Source organism: Rhinolophus sinicus, chromosome 3 (genome assembly GCF_057876585.1).
Source record: "Rhinolophus sinicus isolate RSI-liver-muscle chromosome 3, RSI-T2T, whole genome shotgun sequence".
Classification (NCBI taxonomy): domain Eukaryota; kingdom Metazoa; phylum Chordata; class Mammalia; order Chiroptera; family Rhinolophidae; genus Rhinolophus; species Rhinolophus sinicus.
This window is the reverse complement of record NC_142503.1, coordinates 157,468,215-157,491,829: the sequence shown is the minus strand read 5'-3', so window position 1 is coordinate 157,491,829 and position 23,615 is coordinate 157,468,215. Positions and strand designations below refer to the sequence as shown.

Genomic DNA, 23,615 nt, shown 5'->3' with positions numbered 1-23,615 from the left:
CTGAGAATGTTAAGGCAGTTTCTGGAGGTGTTAGTTAACCTGCTGCCTTCTCAGACCACCAGTGCTCTGATAATAAACACTTACTCTATGACCCAACTCCTGAGTCAGTCTATATTGGCTGAGCCAACAGGAGCCTCGGACTCGTTTGCCCTCTGATTACACATCCACAATCCAATTTTCTAAAAAACTGAGACCTATTTTCAAAGTCTAAAGTACTTAGAGCGTAGCAAAGGTGAACTTTATGCAAATAAAGAGGCTTAACTCCTCTGACGAATTCAGGAGGAAGGAAGCTTCGAGGAATAGGGGTGGTGGGATGGACCGGACCCAGAAAAGGCGGAGTCGGAGGTGAGTAGGCGGGATCTGGGCGGGTGGGTGGGGCAGTACCGCTCGGGCCGTGTGCAGATTTGGCGCCAAACACTGAAGGCTCTTCTCTGGGCCGTATCTCTGGAGTCTCGCGAGAAGCGTGGTTCGCGGGCCTCCCCAAGCTCGGTGGTGTGGCTGCTGCAGTCTGCGTGAGGTGAGTGTGTGCGGGTGGGAGAGTGAGGTTCTTGAGCGCGGAGGCGGCTGAGGGAATCAGGTGGAGGAGCCTGGGCCCGGGGAGTCGCAGGGAGGGAGTGAGGAGGTGGGAGGACAGGACTGAGGCGGGCTTGGGCTGAGCGGATCGGGAGCGGAGGCGGGACCGGGAGAGACCTGTGCGGCAAGGAGCCCGGTTGGGGAGGATTGTTGGCACATTGACTTTTTGTTTATGTTTCCAGTCTGCCTCTCACTAAGCCGAGCCTTTTAGCCGGAGGGCACGTGTGTCAGATACGTTGTTAAATGGCCAGCTTCGGTCCCGGGGCCTCTAACTGTTCAAGGTGTCTCGTGAATATTGAATGTTGAAATGAGGGAATAGACAGGAACGAAGATGAGAAGGTTGGCGAATGGATGGGATGGGAAATTTAGTGTTTTTAGGGATTGTTAGCAAAGAGGGACAACGAGTCCGAGTGGTAGGACTTCTGTTTTCGATAACTTGGAACAAGTTGGACATTGGACACTTAAGGATCTAGGAACCAATTGTAGTTTGGACATTACATTTCTTTGTTACCTTCACTCTTCTGTGAGTTCGAGGACTAGAGAAAGGAGTTAAGAGAATTTCATTAATGGCTAAAAAGAGAATGTGCAACCATTGTCAAGAAGTGAAAGACAGATATTCACTATGTTTACCGACAAGCCCCACCCCACGCTCGGCCAGTTCCTTACACCGTATCTTGCTACACTTAATACAGTTTGTGCCCCGTCGTCAAATTCAGAGCTGCCTCTCAGGCGTCAAAGATGTGAACCCCATTTCTTCCCAGAGGGCTTAACTAGAATGGGGCTAAATGTATTTATTGTAGGTAGGAAGCTGCTTAGGAGTATATGACGTCTCCGTAACTGCCTTTCCAGTTTTGAAAATCTATGATTCTTGAAAACCTTACTTGAAGATACAGTGGGTCACCATCAGGAGTTGATACTTGTTTTGTTTTTATGTACTTATGAGCATGGAGATTTAACATTGGAGAGACTAGAGTTCATCTAGCTCTAGTAGTTTTACAGTTTTTGGGGAAGCTTTGGAATTCTTCATTCCTTCATTCAACAGGTAGTTAGTTATTGAGCATCTTGTTTACGCGCTTTGGGGATACAATGGTGAGGCACAGGACCTACCTACCTACCTGTCTTTGCCCTTTTAGTGCTACAGTCTAGTATGGGAGACAAACATTAATCAACTAGAACTTAATATTGAAACTGGGTTAGTGCTATGAAACTTGTATTTTATACTTGAATGTTTATTATAGGAGAACTTAATTTAGGGAAATTGGGGTAGACTTTTCTGTGGAGTGATAGTTGAGATCTGAAAGAGATTAGGAGCCAAGGAAGAACCTTCAAGATAGGAAACGGCTTTTGCAAAAGTCTAGCGACCTGAGGGATGTGGCTCTTTCAAAAAACCAAAAGAAAAAAGCATGGAGAGTGGTGTGAAGTGAGGCTGGAGATCCATTCTGGGCCTTGGAGTTTTATCATTATCCTAAGAGCACTAGGAAGCCATTGAAATATTTAAACCAAGTGGTAATGCAATCAGCTTTACATTTCCAGAGGTTCAACTTAGCTGTAATACGGAGAATGGATTGGAAAAGGCAAAACTGGATAGGAGTAATGCAGTAATCCAAGTAGAAATGTTAGGAAGTGGTTGTGGAGATGGGGAGAAATGGACAGATTCGAGGGATAGTTAGGAAGTAAAATGAATAGGATATGTAGGGTGGGGGAAGGAAGTGTCAAGGATGCCTTGTAGGTTTCTGACTTGTGTAGCTGGATAGATGTCATTCAGCAAATAGGGAAAATTAGAAGTTCGGTTTAGTACGTGATGACTTAAAGGTGCCTTTGAGAAATTTAAGAGCTGTAAAAAGAGAAGTTGGGATCTGAAGCTCAGATTTGATGCCTAGATGGAAATAAATTAGTGAGTCATCTGTAAATGTTTGTTAAAGCCATGTGCATAAATGAATGAAGAGGGCCCAGGATGGAGTCTTACTGATCAGGTTGGAGGAAGGTGAATCTTCAAAGAAGGTCCAGAAGGAGTGTCCAGAAAGGGAGGAAAACCAGGTGAGTACTGTGTTTCAAAAGCCAGTGAAAAATCTTTTCCAGAAAAAGGAACTGATCAAAAGTGTGAGATGTTGCTGAGAGGTCAAGTAAGATGGTCCTGAAAAGTATTCTTTCAAGTTTATCAACCTGAATATTAATTCCCTTTCTTCAAAGGAAACCTTACCTAGAAGATCAATATGTAAAGAGATTATTGTTAAAAACTGCTCTAGTTGAAGTAGGGGGTTGAGGTACCTGTACCCTGCCTCTTTCACACCCATTTGGACCACAGTTTGAAACCCTCTGAAGAATCCAAATCATTTTATGATAGAGGAAACTCAACAGTTGAGGTAAAATGATTTGTTCAAAATCATATTGTTATTTAGTGGTAGGGTCTACATTAGAACTCAGTTCTTCTGATTTCCAGCCCAATTCTTTTTTTTATAACTAGTATCATCTCCACTCTTCATCATGTGTGAGTTTGAAATACGGTTTAACTGACTGAAACAGGTGAATTTTTCTGCAAATAGAACTTAACTGTGTAACAGGAAGACTACTTGGATAAATAAACATGGTTACTTTTTGTCCATAGAGGAAAAGATGCTGGAACAGGAGAATGGCTTGATTGATCAACCAGATTATGAGAATGTAGATGAAACTTTTTCAAATCCTTTCCCACCTCCAGCTTCTCCAGAGCGAGATGGTGAAGGAGCTGAACCTGATGAAGGTCTGTATAGAGTTCGAAAAAAGTGTCCATGTTCAGTTATCCATCATCTTAGAAATGATACATTTTATAGACGAAGCTTAAATTATTTAAGTAATAATAAATATTGGTATATTTCATCAGAGTCAGGAAGAGAAGCACTTGTTCCTGTACCTCCAAAGAGAACAGTTAAAAGGAATATACCCAAGCTGGATGCTCAGAGGTACATTTACTATTTTCTTAAACACTTATACTTTTTCATTACATCTTTTTTTTCTTATGTTATAAGCTTTTGGTTGGGATGGTTTGGAGATGACATATTTCTAAAGACATTTTCAGGTCAGCAGGTAATATTTTTTATGGTCTTGATGGTTCCAGAAAACTTGTAATTAAAAACGTATTTCTATTCACAGATTAACTTCAGAGAGAGGGCTTCCAGCATTAAGGCACGTGTTTGATAAGGCAAAATTCAAAGGTAAAGGTCATGAGGTAAGAAATGTCTGATTTTTATTTTAGACTTTTGTTTTTTAAAATACAGTCATCCCTCAGTATCGGAGGAGCATTGGTTCAAGGACCCCTGTGTATTCCGCAGATGCCCAAGTCCCTTATATAAAATGACGTAGTATTTGCATATAACCCACGTGTATACTTTATCTCTAGATTACTTGTAATACTTAATGCAATGTAAAAGTTATGCAAGTAGTTGTTATACTGTGTTGTTTAGGGAATAATGATAAGAAAAAATGTCAGTACATGTTCATTACAGGTGCAACCATCATAGGCCTAACCATCACAGCACACGTCAGCAACAACACAAGTTTTTTTCCGAATGTTTTCAATCTGCAATTGGTTGAATCCCTGGATGTGGAACCCGCGGATATGAAGGGCCAACAATATCTATAAAACTGGGCTTATTAGCGTGGTGTTAGGAATCGTGTAATGTCTTACAGATACTATCATTCATTATCATATCTCTTGAAAAACTATAATGTGGAAAGGGCACTGTTTGAAGAATCAGAAAACATGCCTTGTAGTCTCAATTTTGTCATAGTATGACTTTAGGAAAATTGTATCAGTCAGTAAGTCTAAGTTTGTACTTTATAATTTTGAGGAATAAAATTTACTTTACTTTAAAGACTCAATTTAAACTTCATGAGAACAAGGACTTTACCTGTATTGATGGCTTATGTGTCGCCATATGTGTCGCCCAGATATGTCACCATGGTTCATAATAGGCATCAGTTAAATTTTGTTGGAAAATGGCAACATTTAAGAGCGGTCAATCACTGGACAAATGTACATTTTAAAATTTTCTTATCTTTGAATCCTATAGAGTATAGGTACAATTTTTTGCAGATAATATCTTTATAGAGCTTTGCAGTTTATGAAGTATTTTCAAATATTTTATTTCTCACCTGTGAGGCAGATGTTGGTCCCATTATCTAATTAAGGAAATTGAGTTTTAGAGTTTTAAGGGTCCAGTGCCCACAGGGCAGAATCTAGACTTCTCATTTTATAGCCCAGCCAGAATACTGTTAATGCCCCAGTGAGCACCATCGTGGTGTGGTGTGCAGCGTAATCGGGCACAGCCTGGAGGAGACAGCAGTTCACAGGCTGTTGTACTAGCCGTGGAACTGGCTGAAAATAGCCTGGGTTAGGGTGGAAGTGGGTGAACGACATGGTACTTCTAGTTGATTAGATACCGGGAAGTGAAAAAGGAGTCAAAAGTAATCCCAAGATTTCAAACCTGGGAGGCTGAAAACTGGTAGTACATTTGCTCACCTTCATTGGACAGGATGATAGCATAAGCCTGTGTCCTGTTTTGCTACATAACTAAATGTAAATCAGGATATATTAAAACCATACCCAGCTCAGTTAATTCATTGCCCTTGTTGAAATTTTCAGGTAGTAATGATGAATTGGTGCTTTGAATTTATGAAGTCTCCATCATTTTCCTAATAAGATAAACTTAAATGAAGAATAAATATTTTGTGTTTCACTGGGTGCGAGTAGGCTCTTGAGTTTCTCTAGTCTTCTGTACTTTGCTCTTAAAAATTCTTACTATTTTCTCACAGTTGAATCCTCATTGTCTTTTTCTTCATGTATGACTTTCCACTGTATTTAGGTATTTCTTTTCTCGTGTCCCTTGGGTCTAACATGACATTGTGAGGTAGCTATCCAGCTACCCTCAACAATTGGAAAATGATCTTAAGTGATTGAATTTTTAAAAGAACTTTTATCTTTGTTATCAGAGTGAGAATAAGATATTACACTCTCACTATTACATATTTAATTATTGGTAGAGTTGATTGTCTCGACTATTGGCTTCTTAGACAAGATTAAATAACAACAATAATTGCCAACATTTGAGTGCTCAGTTTGTGTCAGTGCTTTATTTATATTACTTACTCTTTATAATAACCTGGTGAGGTATGTATATTATTCTCATTTTATACATGAAGAAAAAGGCACAAAGAGGTAAAGTAATTTCTTCAAAGTCACAGATGTTAAGTGGTAGAATTGAGATTTGAATGTGTGTAGTCTGATTCAGAGCCTGGGCTTTTAACCACCCCTATTTTAAAATACTGTTAAGAGAATAAAATATTTTACAGTAAAACCAGGGATTTGGAACTTTTCTCATTCATTAATCCAGTTTGTTTAACTTTGTTTTTTATTTTAATTTTTAAAAAATTTATGTTAAATTGAAATTTCAAATATAGAGAGGTATTGTGGTCTGAGAATGTTGATTCTGTTCTTGCTGGTCTTTGGTACTTTGCCCTTGGGATTTCTGAATATATTTTCACAATGCTGGATTCTCAATGCTTTCTTCTCTATATATGATTTTAGGGACATGCCACTTTGTTTAGTTATTCCTAAAAGATATCTTGACATATTTTATTAAAGCTTATTTTTAGTATTACTTTACATTTCTGAAAATATGCATGTGATTATCTTTTAACTTTTATTAAGTTTTCATATGGCTTTTTTCCACCCTCTGACTTAAAAAAAAAAAAATGTCTATTTAGTGCTCTTTTAGACTACAATCCTTTAAGCCTTTAATAGATATTTTTCTTCTTGAAGTTTCTTCACCTTATAAATGTAAAATGACACCAGTGACTTTGGTATTACTATTCAATTCTAAAATCTGCTGACAAGGTCAGTTCTGAGAACGAGCTTTCTATTTAGCATTTTTATTTTTATGTGCCAGGCTGAAGACTTGAAGACGCTAATCAGACATATGGAGCACTGGGCACATCGGCTATTCCCTAAACTGCAATTTGAAGATTTTATTGACAGAGTTGAATACCTGGGAAATAAAAAGGAAGTTCAGGTAGGAGTTGTGCTTATTACAGACGTCATTCACAGTGTTAAATAGTACAAGGATAGATTCAGTTAAGGCTGAGTATCTGTTTGGGGACTTCATTTTAAAATCTCTCTTGGTAGAGAGAAGGAAAATTAATAGTAGTTATTTGAAGACCAACTTTTTTGGAACTCAGAATTGAATAAATGACCATTTTCCTCCAAATGTTATTAATGAAAATGTAAAAATATCTCTTTATTTTCAGACCTGTTTAAAACGAATTCGACTTGATCTGCCTATTTTACACGAAGATTTTATTAGCAATAATGGTAAGATTATAGGTTTATTAACTTTATAACAATTTTTCTTTTAGAAATGGATTTAGTTGGGGTAGACAGTATATTACAGGACTCGGTTCTTACTATATTGAGTATATAATTAACGAATAGTAAATAAGAATGAGTTAAATGCCTTGGTACATTTAGAATGTTGTATATGATATTTGTTTCTTTAACGACATGGCTGCAATGCCATTGAGAGATGTGAAAATGTGTTTAGCCATAGAACGTGAGCTTTTGAGAACTCTGATGGTGACCCACTGATCCTTTCTTTGTAGTGCTTGTTAGTAAAAATATCTGACAAGACATAATGTTCACATACATGTACACCATTAAAAAAATGGCTCTGGGAAATTAGGCATAATCATTTGATGATAAAATAGTTTACATTTCACTTAAGAGTGCAGATCCTGAATACAGGACTTTAGTAAGACCTACGTGACAGTTCCTGCTAATGGTTGTACTTGTTAGTGGTACAGTGCAACCACAGGCTGTCACACACATCAAAACATGGTTCCTGCCGACAGGGTCTGTATAGTTATCAGATGTTCTGTGCGATGGCTCCATACATGTTCATTTGTTTTTGTTTTTTAAACTTTTAATGGATGTAGTAGAAAATGCAGACTCCATATAGGACCTCCCCAAAGTTGTTTAAAAATTGCTTTTAAAAGTGTGAAGGATTGTGATGTAAATAATCCAAGATTTATTTATTTATTTTTTTGTAATCTATGGTTTGTACTGATGGCATGGGATTTGGTATATAGAAAGGAATTAGTTATTATAGTATATACCACTGGGTTAGTTTATTCAGCAGCACTTTTTGAGCTGTGTACTGTAATGCTAAAGTTGCGAGGATAAAGAATAAGATCAAACCCCTTGCCTCGCAGGCTAATGGACTAGTGAACGAGTCAGACATATAACATTGCCAATAGTTGGATAGGTGCTGTAATTAGAGATATGAACAGCAGAGATGTAGGGTGCAAAGGAGAGCATAGTTAATTTTGTCTTGGAGAGGAGAAAACTTCCCAGAGGAGGTATCACAAGTACTTTGATAGAGAGTAGAGGTCAGGAAGAGATTATTTTTGGATTGAGCCATTTATGCAGACGAGTAAATGAACAGGACCATTCATGGAATTACAGCCATGCTGAAATACAGGTACGAGGAGGAGTCCTGTATCAGAGAGCCTTGTTTGTTGTTGAATCTGTTTTGTTTGTATCCTAAGAGAATGGTCTCCAAACCTTTTGGATCAGGCACCAAATGTTTTGAGCATTTGATTTACTTATTTTACTAATACATGTACTACAATACTGATGATCATAATGAAGATTTTTTTGTTGGCACCAAAACATTACTACACAGTTTTAAAGTGAGAACAATATGTTTGACTATTCTACCGAATACTTTTTTTCCAAAAGTCTTGGGCTAGTACTTCTTGATCAATGATTTGATGGTACCGTGTCGATTGTTTTTTCCCTCCAATTTTGATTTCACCTTACTAAGATACACGAATCCAAGTGAAAGGAGATCATCATTAACTGTACTTAATAAATCTTGGTTGTCATCTTTTAATCCCATTCACTAATGTAAAGATTTTTGTTGAAGTTTACTAGCAAATTTTCATTTACCTTTTTCAATCAATTGGTTTTCTTAAAAATTAAGCAAAGCAAGGGTTATGTTATGTTTTTATATTTTTAACAAATGTGTAGTCATGTCACTGCTGCTCAGAGCCCTGAACTCACTCCTTATGTCACTGAAAGTAAAAGCCAAAATCCTTATCATGTCCAGCTTGGCCCGACACAGCCTGTTCCTATGTCCTCACTCCATCCCCCTTGCCTCCCTGACTGTATCTTTTACTGTTCCCCACTCACACTGCTTTAGCCACTCTTGCCTCCTAGCTGTTCCTTGAATCTTCCGGGCACATTTCTGTGTTATGGCTCTTACACTCTTTCGCTCTGCCTTGAACACTGTCCTCCGACCTCCCTCCTGTCTCCAAATCTGCATGGCTGATTCTCTTACTGTCTTCAAACTGTGCTTCCTGACCACACTGTTAAAATTGTACCCCATCCCCGTTCGTGAATCCCCTATGCCTTTTTTTCATAGCACTTATTTCCCTTTAATTATGATATAATTTGCTTATCTGTTAGTTTATGTGTACCAAAATATAGCATCCTGTAGCACCTTGACTATTTCTGGCTTTAGCTTCTTTGCCACAATAGCCTGCCTATGAATGTTGCAGTGAATGAATTTCGTGTGTGGTTCTAATTTGTTTTTAACCCCATTTTTATCCTAGTCAAATCTCCATCAGTGGTCATGTTCACACTGTTTTTCCATAACACATTGTATTAAAGAGGTCATTTACTATTGATGATATCCTTCCTTTCATGTCTCACAAAAAAGTAGTTGTTTATATATTCCATTATTGTTAATTCAGGATCCTGTAAGCCCTGTAAGGTGAATGAAGCATATTAGAAACCCTGTATATTGCAAAATTGGTTATAATACTTGTTTCTTAACTTCTCCAGCAATGTTTTTCACATGTACTCCATCAATATTTTCTGGCAAAGCAATGCATTTTAGTTTCTTGCCACAAATTTTTTCCATGTCAGGAAGGGAAAAGTGTATGACCTTTTGTCTTTTACTATTATGGAAGAAACCTCACAAGGGGTTTGAATTGTAAAAGACTGGATTAAATATCATATGATTTTTAATCCTTAGCGGAATAGTTGTAAAGGTTTGTCTTCATGTTTTAAATGTTTTGCTAGTTGTAATGGTTTTCACTATCATTAGCTAATACCTCAAGGCACAGTGTATACATAAAACAAGGATAGTATATATAAATTCATATTTCAAATGGTAGTCTTGGTGATACCAATTTTTTTTTGCCTACTTGTCAGATCTGATGAGATTATCATTTTTTTTAACCCATAATGTGATGTTGAAAGAAAGTGAAGTGTTAGCTTTACCATTTTCTTAGTTCTTGCTCAGGTTTGTATTAGCTTCTACCTATAGGTGTTTTATTTTGCAAAAATCTTTTTAAGCTACCACTTGTGCATTTTGTTGGAACTGTTTTAGTTAAAGCTAGATGGTCTGTCAGTCTATTTAAATGGGCAATCAGAATCAGCTGTCTGTCACAATACGCTGAAATTTAAAAATGAGTGAGGGCCCAGCTCTGCCACCCTTCCTCAGCGTGGAGCTGCTTTTACTAAGGTAGCTTACAGACCAGATGATAACCGCCATGGATAAGTGATAGTTTGTCACTGCCAGTCCTTATTTAAATGTAAGTTAGTGAAACTTAATTTTTTTTCATTCTTAAATAATATATTCCGATACCACTGTGGATCATTTTTGGGGTATCTTATTTTGAGATAACTAGTATGCAGGGCTTTAAGAATTTGTTAAGACTAATACTGTAGAGAACACCGAATTTTTTTTCAATTAACTTGGAAATAAATCCACAGATCTCTAAATTTCCTTTTTCACTTTTTGTCTGGGTTTTACCCCATTTAAAAATAGCCTATATAAAATTATTACACAAGCTATTAAAATGTTTTTTGTTCAATGTAAAACCAGAATAAGCTTTAGATTGTTTAAGTTCTTTTATTAGCCCAAGCATAAAATATTTCTAATCATAACTAAGAACTTTTGCTTTCTGTTCATGCATGTTTTTAAATTAGTATTTCCATTTGACTTAAAATGCCTCTTTAAAGTGATTTATAAGTATTCCTTTTATTTGAATCAAGCCTGTATTTGTAACATTCTCAGTTGTTTCTTCTGGTCTGCACCTTGTCACTTTAAACTGGTTTTCAATTAATAGTGCGTGAGCTCTTTTTCTGACTGTTTTAGTACTAGAGATGTACTCACTTTTTCTTTTCTACTGCAGATGAAGTAGGGGAAAATAATGAGCGTGATACAACTGCTACTGAATTAGATCCCTTTCTGACAAATTCACCTGAAAGTGAGAAGTTTGCTTCTGAGTCAAGTAGAAGCCTAACCGAAGAGCAACAACAAAGAATTGAGAGAAATAAACAACTGGCCTTGGAAAGAAGGCAGGCAAAGCTACTGAGTAATAGTCAGTCCCTAGGAAACGGTAAATTTTATGCCAGTTTTTATGTGCTGCCATTAATATAGCAAGGGCATGTAAGAAATTTTAACTTCTCTACTATCTCCCAAAATAAAATACCTCTAGGGATAGAAAAATGATATAGTATATTAAGTTTATGTACATTTGAGAGAGAGAAAGAGAGAGAGAGCTAGCTGGCTATTTGGAATTCTCAAAGAATAAATGAGTCCAAGATGGTTTTCTGAATAGCTGAGTACCTGTTAAAAAATTATTTTAACCATTTAAAATTGTTTCTGAATCTTTCAAAAACATATTCTTCTCTGACTACTTAAAGCACGTGACACACAGTTTTATTTTTAGGATCATAATTGTGAACATTATTATGGTACTTTCCTAAACATATAAAATGCCTTTTGTACCCATTGAGGATTTTAGAGCCATTTGCTATGATGTGCATAGGTCCTAATTTTTTTTTTTTTTATTGCATTGTGTCACTTTTGTTGTGAGCAATCAGTTTATCTGTTACATTCCCTTCTCTCTGTTAAAAATGCCTTAAAATTTGTTGTTTTTAAAACAGACTGGGTTTCAAAACTAGACAGCCAGGTTTGTTGAAACTGTATTTAAAAATAGTTACAAATTGGTTTTGAATGAAGCAGGATGACATATGCCTTTCCCAGTTTCCAATTTTCCTTTTGAAATGGGAAAATAAGAATTATAGTCAGTAGTGAAGATACCACGTTATAAAAGAAGTTTCACCCAAGGTAATAAAATTCTCAAGTGAAAATTATTGTGTGACTACATTATGAAATAAAATAAATCTAATTCTTAAATTTACAAATGGATGTTTTATTACTACCATGTGAAAAATTACACGAAAATACCAGTGTTGTTGAGAGCAGTGTCTTTGTTCTCATTATCACAGTGCCCGGCAATGAGGATTTTAAGGCTCATCTTCTGTTTATAATCTACAACTTTAAACTTTGCCCAAATAGAAATAAATATCTTAAATTTTCTTTATAGTAGATCGCTTTGACATACAGCTGTTAAGAGCATTTGATTTTTTAAAACTTCTGTGTAGTAGTTGTGATTTTGAATGAGAATCACATTTGGCAATGATTCGAGAATTTGAGTTCAGTACCTTTCAAGACTTGCATTTTGAATGGACTTTATACATGTATAAACATGGCTTTATTTGGAAGAAAATGATCATAAGTAACATTAAAGTGATCATAAATATCATCTCTATTGATCTAAGCTTGTGAAGAGATTTGCATTTATCAGGTAAGACTGGGTCAGGCGCTTACAGTGAGTAATAAAGGTGATTTCTCTTTCAGACTCGTTAGTGAACACACCCGGGGCACAGACAGCTGAAGATGGTCATGGGGATGAGGATCAACAAGAGGAGGAGTCAGATGGGTTTAACAAAGACGTTCTAGACAATCCACTTGCTGCTGCTGCCGCCAATACTGTAAATGAAGAGCAGGAATTGAAAATAGAGAAGACACAACTGGACCAGTCCTTGTAAAATCTATAGCAGTAACTTGATGCTTCATCTGGAAATGTTACTGAGGTTGGATAGACCTCAGCTAAGAGGGAATCTGTTAACTTGGTATCCTCCAAGTTTGAGATGACTAGGTATTTTGTCTATTTGAAATCCTTATGTAGTCAAACCTTTACAGACTCCTGTTTAACATCTGGTATTTATAATTATCGTTGTTTCTTATTAACTTTAGTCTTTTCTCTTTAGTGTTTATTTTTATATAGATAAGACTTCGGAACAATTATTAGTGGTTAATAAGCCACTTCTGCTGCTAGGGTGCCATTAAACGCCTTGTTTCACTAAATTGCATGGTATTTTAAGATGTAAATATATAATGAGTATTAATATCCATTTAAAAAATAAAAATCTTACAAACTATCTCTAGAGGCTTTGTGAAAGTTTCTCATTGCTATTTAGTTCTGCATTTTATACTTTTGGTAAAATGTTAAAGGTTTTTATGTGTGTTTACATGTATTTGGGGAGTCACTTTAATACTTAAAGGGTCACGTGAGAGGTTGCCTGGCCCGCATAGCTGCTAGAGGTTCACGTGTTCTTTGGTACCTGTTGACTAGTTGGAGAGAAACTTGCAAAGTATTATGAGGAACATAGAGCACCTGGGGGGATTCATAGGAGACCTTTGAGTTAGCGGAGATTCCAAGGATTGGGACATACAGGTACAATAATAATACAGAAAGGAAAATCGGGGAAATAAGGAAGATTTGGGAATGGTGAATGTGAGGCTAGAAGTGTTGGGGTCAGATAGTGAGAAGACCTGATTAGAATTTTTCCTACCTGAGATGATCAACTTGGAGGGGTAATTACAGGGAAGAAAGTAGCACATTGACAACCAAGTTTAAAGAAGATCTGTCTAGTTCTTGGCAGAGTCCCATCGGGGAGAGGGAAAGGCAAAACTATGTTTTACAAATCAGGAGATGGGAAGATTGCTGTTTGTGAGAAACACTGGCAGACTGATGGTGCTGAAGTGGCTTCTGTCTGTGAAGCTGGAATAGGCATCTTGCTCTCTTCAGGCTTGTTGGCTTCAGGTGGGGATCGAGTGACAATGATGGATTGGTTGAAAGGCAAGGACGTTGAGTACAGACTATATGGGGTGTGGGGGCGGTGCCTGTAGGCATGGTGGGACCGGCAGAGTGAGGAGCCGAGAGACATAAGCCTCAGGATTGTAGCTTATTGCTAATAGGGGATCAGCTAGAAGATGAATCTAGTCTATTTATACACAACCAATGCCCAGAGAAACTGGTTGCTCAGGACCTTGTTCTGGCCTCAACCCACCCTCACCAACTGGACTAGACGAGCGTTATTTTCACAGTGGTAGGGTTTGCTGGCAATGTGACAAGTCTCCAACAAGGGCAAGACCATTGTCACTCATCATCCGAGGAATACTCAGAAAAAAAAAGGTGGAAAGGGAGGTTTGAGACCAGACCTTACCCGCGCATCCCACCTCACCTCTCATGCCCTATCACCAACTGGTGCTGCGGACAGCAAGGGAGGCTAGAGACAATAAATAGTGGCTTGGTAGGACTAAGTCACTACGTGAAAGTGACTGAAAGTTCATCTGACAGTTGTCAGAGGGGGCCTATGACCCAAATGGCCCCATGTAGCAATTACTGGAAAAATTATAACTTACTTTGAAAGAACTGATTTGTCACAGACTAACCCAATATCAATTCTGGATTTATTAAAAATCAGCTGGCGACTTGCAGAGCCACCATTCACTATTCATTTCTGAAAAATCAGTTTCTGCAGTGACCTAATAGTATTTTATTTAATGCAACTTGAACGATGAGAGTAGTTCCCCCCCCCCTTATATGCAGGGGATACATTCCAAGACCTCCAGTAGGTGCCTGAAACTGCATAGTACCAAACCCCATATATAGTGTTTTTTTCCTATATATACATACCTATGATTAATTTATAAATTGGAATGGTAAGAGATTAGCAACAGTAATTACTAAAAGAGAAGTTATAATAATATACTATAATAAAAGTTACTTGAAAGTGGTGTCAGCAAACTAGCACGAATTTTTTCCACAATTTCATGGATAGAAGATTCATTCTTACCATAGATCTTAGCAACCTCAGCATATAATTTATTTCCTTATTAAATTGAGAACTGTCACTTTTTCACTTAAAGGAAGCACTTTATGGCTTCTCTCTGGCATCATCCAAATCGCCATCATCACTACTCTTGTGCTTTGGGGCCATTATAAAGTAAAGGCTACCTGAACACAAACACTGCAATCCTGTGAAAGTCAACCTGAAACCCGAGACGGCTAAGTGACTAATGGGTGGGTAGCGTATACCCACTGTGTGCTGTGGAGATACTGCACAAAGGGGTGATTCATGTCGCATGCAGGATGGTGAGAACCTTCATCACAATTCTCAGGATGGCATGCAATTTAAAACTTACGAATTGTTAATTTCTGGAATTTTCCATTTAATATTTTCAGGCCGTGGTTGACTGGGTAACTGAAAACAGAAAGCAAGACCATAGACAAGGCGTAACTACTGTGTTTCCCCGAAAATAAGACCTAGCCAGACAATCAGCTCTAGTGTGTCTTTTGGAGCAAAAATTAAAATAAGACCCAGTATTATATTATATTATGTTATACCAGGTCTTACATTATAGTAAAATAAGACTGGGTCTTATATTAATTTTTGCTCCAAAAGACGCATTAGAGTTGATTGCCCGGCTAGGTCTTATTTTCGGGGAAACACAGTATGGTATGTGAAATATATACCCAATCCCAATCGACTAGAACATTGGGTGACAGAAAATTAGATTAATGTTAATATTGAAAAGAAGGTAAAACATTCACACAAGACAAAGCTCTTTTAATGAAGTAAGAAGAGTATTTCATTCATATTCCATGACTGTTTGAGACATCCAGGAGAGCTAGGTCCCGTATCTCCTCTAGAAGGGTATACAGGCTTCTTCCCTTGGTTTGGCAATATTTTTTACAATCTTCCTGAATGACGTTTACTTTGACTTCTTGGGCAAGCTGAGCTTCCTCCACAGATCTAGTTACTTCTTTCACTAAATCACTCTTTAGCAAGAGGGAACTCTGATGAAAAAGTTCTGTGTCTGGTGTCATGTATGGTTTGTTGCTAATTATTTCAAGCCTGATGGTATCCGAATGGCAACGTGAGGTCTGTACAGATATTCTCACCTATCACAGAGGAGAAAATGCATATTATTAAATCACATTCTTTGCTCTTTACATTGAAAGCAATACTGGAGGTAAACACAGACTTACTGTTACGTGGTCAAACAAATGGAACGTAACAGATTCCCCTCCTGTTGTGGTTGACGTGATTTTGTTTTGAAATCGTTGAAGGGATCCTGGTTTCCATTCAGAATGGCTGTCTGGGCCACATGAAATCACTAAACCATCTTTGTTTTTCAGATAAGCAGCACCTTTAATCCCAAACCTGAATCATTGCCAGAATAAAAATCCAGTGATAATGTATTCTTAGTGCCCAGACCTTGTAAAAACGAGAAAGCTAGTTTTTCTTCTAGATTAAAAACATCTTTTCCTGTGATTCACCTCCAAATATTTACTTCATTGATCAGATAGAAACAAAATAACTTGCTAAATAAGAAAGTAAAAACCTATTCTAAGACTGGTAACAGATATACTACATTCTAATCTCATTTATACTTACATAGTGGATTATATATTACATTATATACATATGGTAACTGCAAATAACTGCTAAAACAAGTATTTTACTAAATTACATCTAATGTACTCTTTGGGTTCTACACTTTTAGTTTGACTAGGATTTCTTAAGAACTATTATGTTAGACAGTAACATACCTTGGTATAAATACAAGCACACCATTTGTTCTCATTGAATAAATAACCCCATCGGATATGCAACGGTCCTCAGTTTCTTGGTCTTTGTCTTTAAAATACATGCACTGGAAGAGCTCAGTAGACTGCTTCTGAGAACGCTGTGCTGCCTGTAAGAAGAAGCATGACCCTAAAGCATGATGAGACTTCCCTGATACTCCCAAAAGAAACATGGAATTCATAGTCCTACAGAAACAATGTCTTTAAAAAGGCTAGATTCTATAAAACTATTAATACAAATACTCTGCTCTACTAAGAATTAAATCAATTTTTGTGGGAACTAAACCATCTGGTATCATTCTCTCAAAACTGTCTTAGAAAATTAATTCTTTAAGAAAGCAACCAGTTTGTTATTCAGAACCTGTGTCTAGATCATTCGGGTAGAGAAAAAGTATCCATATCTATGTCTACCTTTTTTTCAAGTCTGTCCTACCAAAATCCTGTTGGTGGAAGCATAAATTAGTACTATTCTGGAGGACAATTAAGTAATATGTATCAAAGTTCCATATGTGTGCACCTTTCGACTCAGTGATTCCTTATTACTGGGAATTTATCCAGGTAATAATCTGAGAAGTCTGTAAAAGTGTATACACAACGATAGTTATAAAACTGAATAGCCTGGAATAGCATTGCCCAACAGAAGCTTCTCCAGTGATGAAAATGTTGTATATCTGTGTTGCTCAATAGGTGGCCACTAGCCACACATGTCTATTATGCCTGTAAAATGTGACTAGTGTGACTGAGGGATTGAATTTTTAAATTTTTCTTTTTTTAACAGGACTTTATTGGGGAACAGTGTGCACTGCCAGGACTTTTTTTTTTTCCCCAAGTCAAATTGTTGTCCTTTCAATCTTAGTTGTGGAGGGCGCAGCTCAGCTCCAGGTCCAGTTGCCATTACCTGTTGCAGGGGCACAGCTCACCGTCCCTTGTGGGAGTCGAACCGGCAACCTTGTGGTTGAGAGGACGCACTCCAACCAACTGAGCCATCCAGGAGCTCAGCGGCAGCTCAGCTCAAGGTGGCGTGTTCAATCTTAGTTGCAGGGGGCGCTGTCCACCATCCCTTGCGGGACTCGAGGACTTGAACCAGCAACCTTGAGGTTGAGAGCCCACTGGCCCATGTGGTAATCGAACCAGCAGCCTTCGGAGTTAGGGGCATGGAGCTCTAACTGCCTGAGCCACCGGGCTGGCCCCAAATTTTTAATTTTTAAAAATTTTAATTTAAATAGCCAACGTGGCTGGTGGCTATAATATTGCACAGCACAGAATTAGAACATTGGATATAGAAAATTATATTAAACATTTAGTTTCTAACTTTCTGTATCACCAAATGGTCTAGTTCTATGCTGTGCAATATTGAAGCCACTGGCAACAATATGAAACATAGTATGAGGCAGCTTCTAAAACAATGGTGTAACTATAGTGACATGGTGTGCTATCAGTAACAGATGTGTTAAGTGAAAAAAGGCAGATTTCAAAGTAACAGGTATGGTCTGATATTTTGATAAATAAAAAGCATTGTCTAGAATTATTACTAATGGTTATCGCTTGGTGGTACGATGACAGACCATCTTTTACATTTCTACAATTTGGGAAAAACATCTAACCTATTGTTAAATCTGCTATATCCACATTAAGCTACTTCAGAACATTTGTAAATGTATTGAGAGCTACTCAACAAACTGTAATTGTTCATGTTATTTCACTGGTTAGGATTCTAGAATTTAATTTGCTAGAATATACGGTACTTCATTCTATTACACCTTAAAGCTGATATTCTCTAAGCAAAGATGATGGGTAAGAGAAATTCAAACCCCCTTACTCGGTTTCTGTTGTTGATATGTCTGCATAATTCCTCAAGATCTTTGTTGCTGAACAAATTTTCCTTACTTTCCATTTTCTTGTCTTTTGAAATGGCTGCCATTAACAATCGGTGTACTATAATATCTGAATATCTTCTTATTGGAGAAGTAAAATGAGTATATTTATCTAGTGCAAGACCTTCCAAAAGAAACCAAAAGATCAAAATAAACAAAATGAATAGTTTTTAAACAACCTGCTCAAGGTTATGGCCACAAAGGAAAACTTGATCATTCACCATAATGGTGGAACTCTTCCTCCGCACACGATCCGGTGGAGAAATACAATGCGTTAGACATGGCGTGCGTGGCCATCGATCGCAGCAGCCTGTTTACAATGGGATCGCTGGGGTCATTTGCGTTATCCAGAGAATCAGCCAGTGTCTTATTAGACCTGACAAAAATACGGAAAAACTTTTATTTAGTCCCCAGCAATCATTTACAAGTCAACACTCTGAAGAGAACACTTGACTCATCAGTCTGAATACTTTCATCTGCCAGGAATGAAATTTATTGTGGACATATTTCAGAAGGAATTATTTTTAACTATGGAAATCTAGTTTGAAACCTTTAAGATTTAAAAAACGAAAGTGTGTCACAATTTAAATACATTTCTTAAGTAGTAAAGAGAAATGTGCTGATATCTACAGTGTTCAGTTAATGTTAGTAGGTTGTCAAATACTTGCTGAATTGAATTCCCAACACCCTTAACCTTAAACATCCGGTACAGGGCAAAGAATGGACTATTTCTTTTTTTTAAATCAAGAATTATTGAGCTAGAGAAGTTAAAAAAAGAAAACTAAACTAAACCTGAGGTACACAGCAAAAGAAACCTAAATTATTTTTCTTTTTTTTAAAGATAAAGACATAAGGAAACATTCTATTTATTTACTCTCAAATAACACTTTTTTAAAACCCAGGAAATATAGAATTATATTAAAAATTAAACTAAAAATACATCATATACCTAATTCAGTTCTGTAATGTAGCCCGCTAAGAGAAAAGGGGAAAGGAAGATGGAAAATGAACAGAGAAGTAACGTGACAGAGTGGGCACTGATGTGAACTTTCAAGCTTGACAGACTTGGGTTCAAATCCGGACTCTGACGTGACTAGCTGTTAAATTGTAGTCAAGTTACTCAACCTCTCCAGACTTAATTTCGCTATCTCTAAAATACGAATGACACAAGATGATGTCTGAGAGCTCCTAACACACGTGCCTGGCACATCCGCAGAGCTCAGCCACCAAACAAATCAGCAAAAGATGTTATCATCCAAAGAGGAAAAAAAAATCTGTTTTGAAAAATGAATAAAACATTTAATTAGCACCTGTTACTCGACAACAAACTTAAGAAAAACCCTCTTTATATGTCATTTTTTAATAGGGGAAATATTTTATTTTGGAGGTAGGGAGTAAAAAGTCTCATTCTATGGAGGGTTGGTATAAATTGACCATCAGTGTGCTATCTTATAATATTGCCACAGAAATGTGCTGTGTTTTTAAAATATTTAAATAAATAGGATTATTTTTTTGGTATTTGCCTAAGGGGTAGATGAAATTAAATCAAGGGTAACAGGTTCCTTATTTCTATATTACAAATTACAGTGGGTCAAAATTATGCTGCAACAGACTTGTTTTAATTTTAAGTCTCTATACCTACATTATAGTAAATGAAGAAAGCCAAGAAGTTTTCTATTTTTGGTCAAGGATCTGGCTGTCCCATTTTAAGAACTACTGTAAGATAGTAAGTGTACAGCACTCCCTTCCCCCCTCAAAAGAGGAATTACCGTGTATCTATGAAGAAGCCTTTTGCTTTCGCACATTCTCGCAGTTCTGAAAAGAACTCCTGGTGTGGAGGAGGGTGTTGGCGCAACAAGGCCTGATGCGGGAAGCTCTCCCAGATCTTCTTGGCTACCCAGTGGTTGGCCAGGATCATGCATTCAGCCACTGTCTCGTGCACTTCCAGCGGCTGCTTGGGGATGAGGTCACAGATGTTCTTCTTCTCATCCAGCTGTATGCGAACCTCTATGCCTTCCAGTTCCAGGGCACCATGTCGTTTAGCTCGGACATGGCGTGCTATGTCAGTCAGCTTTCCAACTGCCCACACTAACTCCTCTAGCTTGGTTTGTCTGCTTTTCTCATCCAAGTCTCTGAATTCTGGAATATCATCAATGATGCTGAAGTTTCCATCCAGTAGTTCCTGGGCTGCTTCATAAAACAGTTTGTATGCTGATCGGATAATGGTTCTGCCATACCACACTTTCTTAATTTCGTAAGAGGTTTTATCCAATTCCCACAGGACGCTTACAGCATACCTACAAAACCAGTAACACTGACATCTTTATTTAATTCTTCCATTCTGGAAGCAAGCAGTAGACCCTGAATGTCACTTGAAAGAAATGGCAGTGCTACAGGTTTTTGGTCTGTTGTCTCAATTCAAATACTCCACCACCAAATCAAAGTTAGACTAGGTTCCACTGAGCTCTGAGCAAATCTGAAACGAGTTCACGTATAATGTTATGAATCCTATCTTACAGTTCTCCATTTAGATTAGAATAGCATAGCACTGATACAGGGAGTCAAGTCTATTGGGCTCTCTAGTAAAGAAGAGGAAAGCCTTTCATATCCTACAGAATGACACTGAACTATATCAGTTTTGATGGTAGGCAAATTAGCAAAAGTTCATTTAGTAGAGAACCACTTAGCTACCAAATTGCTCTATTTAAAAACATATTCAACATTTGCAACTCATAAAAAACAAAGGGCTGATTTTACTAATATGCAAATAGCTCATATAAATCAATTACTAATAGATAAAAAACTCAAAAGGGCAAAAAAAATGAAATAATTCACAAAAAGGATACGTAAATGACTGTTAAACATATAAAAACTGTTTGACTTTACTTACAATAGTTGAGTTCAAAATGCAAATTAAAACCACTCTAAGATACCATTTTCATGTATTAAACTGGCAAAGATAAAAAAATACAACACATTGTGTTGGCAAAGCTGTGGGGAAACAAGCATTCTCGTATATTGATTGTGTGAATATAACTGTAACCTTTGGAGGGCAATTTGATTAAATCTGATACAAATACATATACCCTTTGACACAGAAATTCCACTTCTAGGAATTTATCCTCCACATACACTGTACTTTTAAAAATATGAAATGACTTATGTTCCAAGTAATTTAGTTGTTTTGCTTGTAATAGCAAAAGATTGGAAACAATCCATATTTCCATAGATAAGCAATTATTATTAACGTGGAATGATCTCCAAGATACATCATGCAGTTAAAAAGATGCTGAACAGTATACATATAATGTCACCATTTCTGTAAAAAAGAAAGACCAAATGTCCATATTTTTGTGCATGTGAATTATATCTAGAAAAATACGTAAGCAATTGGTAATTGAGGGAAAGTGGTAGGAGGGGGCGTTTCACTTTTTGAACCTGTGAATTTTAGACTATATGGTTTTATTACCTATTCAAAGACAGAGAGAGACTTTAATATCACGATCCTCATGCCAAACAGCCTCAACCAGGGAATATAGATGCACCAAGCTGTACCTATTTGTTCCCAGACTTCAGCTGACTTTAAAAAGCCAAAAAACAGAGGAAGAAGCAGCCTCACAGCTAGAGAGAGACAGCAGAGGAGAGGAAGGGAAGGGAAGGTTAGAGAAATAAAGGTGCCTGAAAATAAGTGGTGCAGAGGGGTGTAGAGGATACGGGGTGGGGTGTGGAGTGGTAAGCGTATTAGAAAGAAGAGGAGGAAGAGGCCAGAAGCAAGAGTACCAAGCACAACAGGTAAAAATAATGAACAAACTCACCTATCAACGCCTCCCAGGAGGGAGCACAAATCAGCACTGAGGATGGAGGGCAGCATGTCATAGCGGCGGTCTGCTAAATAGTAAGTGGTGGCCCTGTGAACAGACACATATGCGGGGACGTGACCTTCAGCAGCAAGGAGAACTGCTGACTAAATGGGCTGTTGGGAGGTAAACTGCCAAAACCACAGTACAAATTCCCTAAGGCTGTTGTTTTTCATAAAGTGCAGCCGACTGGGTAATAAAGCTATTCCCATGTTCCCACTTTTCTAAGCGGTACCGCTTTGGGCTGAATATGCTTCCACTGATATAAAAAAGAAAGAAAAAGTGACACGAATCTTAGTTGTATAAGAAAAATTAGAGTGTAACGATCCAGTGTTTATATAAAATAGTATACTGCTACATGAAAAATTTAACCCATTTCAATTTAGAAGGAAACAATGTGATAAGTTTATTTTAAAAAGGCAAGGTACATTGATCAAGGTACTATTTTTCTAAAGGAAAAGGGAAGTGGACCTCAATTATTTTTTTTCCTGGAAGGGACCTTTAGAACTGTACAGAATTGTGAAATCTTTGTTTTGAAACTCTGACATGCACAGTTATAAAATACGTTACAGTCACATATATATCATCATAGGGCTGATTCAAATAGCATTACCTTGTCCTTGCTTCAATGTCACTGTAAGAATTTGGTGCCACAAAATGTGTGACATCTGCAATGTGGACCCCAAGTTCCAGGTTGCCATTACTTAAGGTTCTGACTGAGAGTGTGTCATCCACATCTTCACAACCTTTGGGGTCAATGCTAAATACAAGATGGGTTTTCCTCAAGTCTTTACGTTCTCGTTCCTCTTCAGGACTCACCTTCCAGGGATTTTCTGGTGTGTTTACTGGCATCTCACACATCTGTACAACGAGAGGTTAAATATTCAGCAATTCTTGCACCACACGTTTCCTATACAAATCTACTCCCTGACATTCGCCATGTGACCTCATAGAAATCCCACTCATTCCCCATTACCTTCTGCACTTAAACTATGCTTGCTTCTTTTGATCAATAATGATTTATTAGGTGCCTCAGAAACTGTGCCAGAGTTGGAAAGTCAGGAGTCAATGGGAAAGACACAGTCCCCTCCCCTTGAGGACACTTACTGTCTGACAAGCATGTCCCACAACTGTCACCAGCCTCTTTAGTTATGGGGGCTGGAGCAAGAATGAATGCATGGCTTATAAAGAGTACAACATCTACCCCATTTTCAAATGATCCATTTATTTAAGTATAGTTGAGCTTTTAATTCAAGTCAAGCCCCAAAAATAAAATCAACATGTCCCAAATATGAGAAGCTTATTCCTCAAAGATAATTTAAGCAGGACAAATCTAGGGCATTTTCTCTCCATTATTACCTGTTTAAGCCATCAATTTGCAGTTAAGTAGGCTAAAAGGGAAAAGAATTCTAGCCCTGTGATGTCTAATCCATGCTTTACTTCATTCTAACATTTTCACTAAGAGCTGAAACAAGTCAAC

At 37.4% G+C, this 23,615-nt stretch overlaps 2 protein-coding genes and 1 non-coding gene across 6 annotated transcripts in view; 2 read left to right on the top strand and 1 right to left on the bottom strand.

Annotated features, from left to right (window-relative positions):
- Positions 1 to 465: 465 nt before the first annotated feature.
- Positions 466 to 12,907, top strand: TIPIN (TIMELESS interacting protein). 2 transcript variants are annotated; one of them, XR_016020869.1, is made up of 8 exons: positions 466 to 517; positions 3,272 to 3,313; positions 3,434 to 3,512; positions 3,703 to 3,778; positions 6,498 to 6,620; positions 6,856 to 6,919; positions 10,810 to 11,016; positions 12,324 to 12,907. XR_016020869.1 is itself a non-coding variant. In XM_019725598.3 (7 exons), the coding sequence occupies exons 1-7, from the start codon at positions 3,187 to 3,189 to the stop codon at positions 12,512 to 12,514; spliced, it is 867 nt and encodes a 288-aa protein (XP_019581157.2). In that variant the 5' UTR covers positions 3,179 to 3,186; the 3' UTR covers positions 12,515 to 12,907. The 2 variants fall into 2 exon arrangements, 1 of the variants encoding a protein (XP_019581157.2); XM_019725598.3 differs by lacking the exon at positions 466 to 517 and having other exon boundaries at positions 3,179 to 3,313.
- LOC141570927 (small Cajal body-specific RNA 14) lies at positions 7,367 to 7,500 on the top strand. Its single transcript, XR_012495369.1, has one exon.
- A 2,458-nt stretch (positions 12,908 to 15,365) lies between the features above and the next one.
- DIS3L (DIS3 like exosome 3'-5' exoribonuclease) overlaps positions 15,366 to 23,615 on the bottom strand; it is a 30,800-nt gene continuing 22,550 nt past the window's right edge. For 2 of the 3 annotated variants that reach the window (XM_019725597.3, XM_074327548.2), the window contains exons 10-17: positions 22,749 to 22,996; positions 22,094 to 22,186; positions 20,048 to 20,575; positions 18,500 to 18,654; positions 18,224 to 18,402; positions 16,369 to 16,514; positions 15,805 to 15,979; positions 15,366 to 15,717 (exon numbers count right to left, since the gene is read on the bottom strand). In XM_019725597.3, coding sequence (XP_019581156.3) covers positions 15,409 to 15,717; positions 15,805 to 15,979; positions 16,369 to 16,514; positions 18,224 to 18,402; positions 18,500 to 18,654; positions 20,048 to 20,575; positions 22,094 to 22,186; positions 22,749 to 22,996 — 1,833 coding nt within the window. In that variant the 3' untranslated portion in view covers positions 15,366 to 15,408. Of the gene's footprint in view, positions 15,718 to 15,804; positions 15,980 to 16,368; positions 16,515 to 18,223; positions 18,403 to 18,457; positions 18,655 to 20,047; positions 20,576 to 22,093; positions 22,187 to 22,748; positions 22,997 to 23,615 lie in introns of those variants that run through there. The other variant, XM_074327549.2, reaches the window with a different exon arrangement.

Coding starts and splice junctions, on each gene's coding strand:
- TIPIN (XM_019725598.3), top strand. CDS start 3,187: ATGCTGGAACAGGAGAATGGCTTGATTGATCAACCAGATTATGAGAAT. Junction 6,621..6,855: donor GAAATAAAAAGGAAGTTCAG/GTAGGAGTTGTG, acceptor CTTTATTTTCAG/ACCTGTTTAAAACGAATTCG. Junction 6,920..10,809: donor AGATTTTATTAGCAATAATG/GTAAGATTATAG, acceptor TTTCTACTGCAG/ATGAAGTAGGGGAAAATAAT.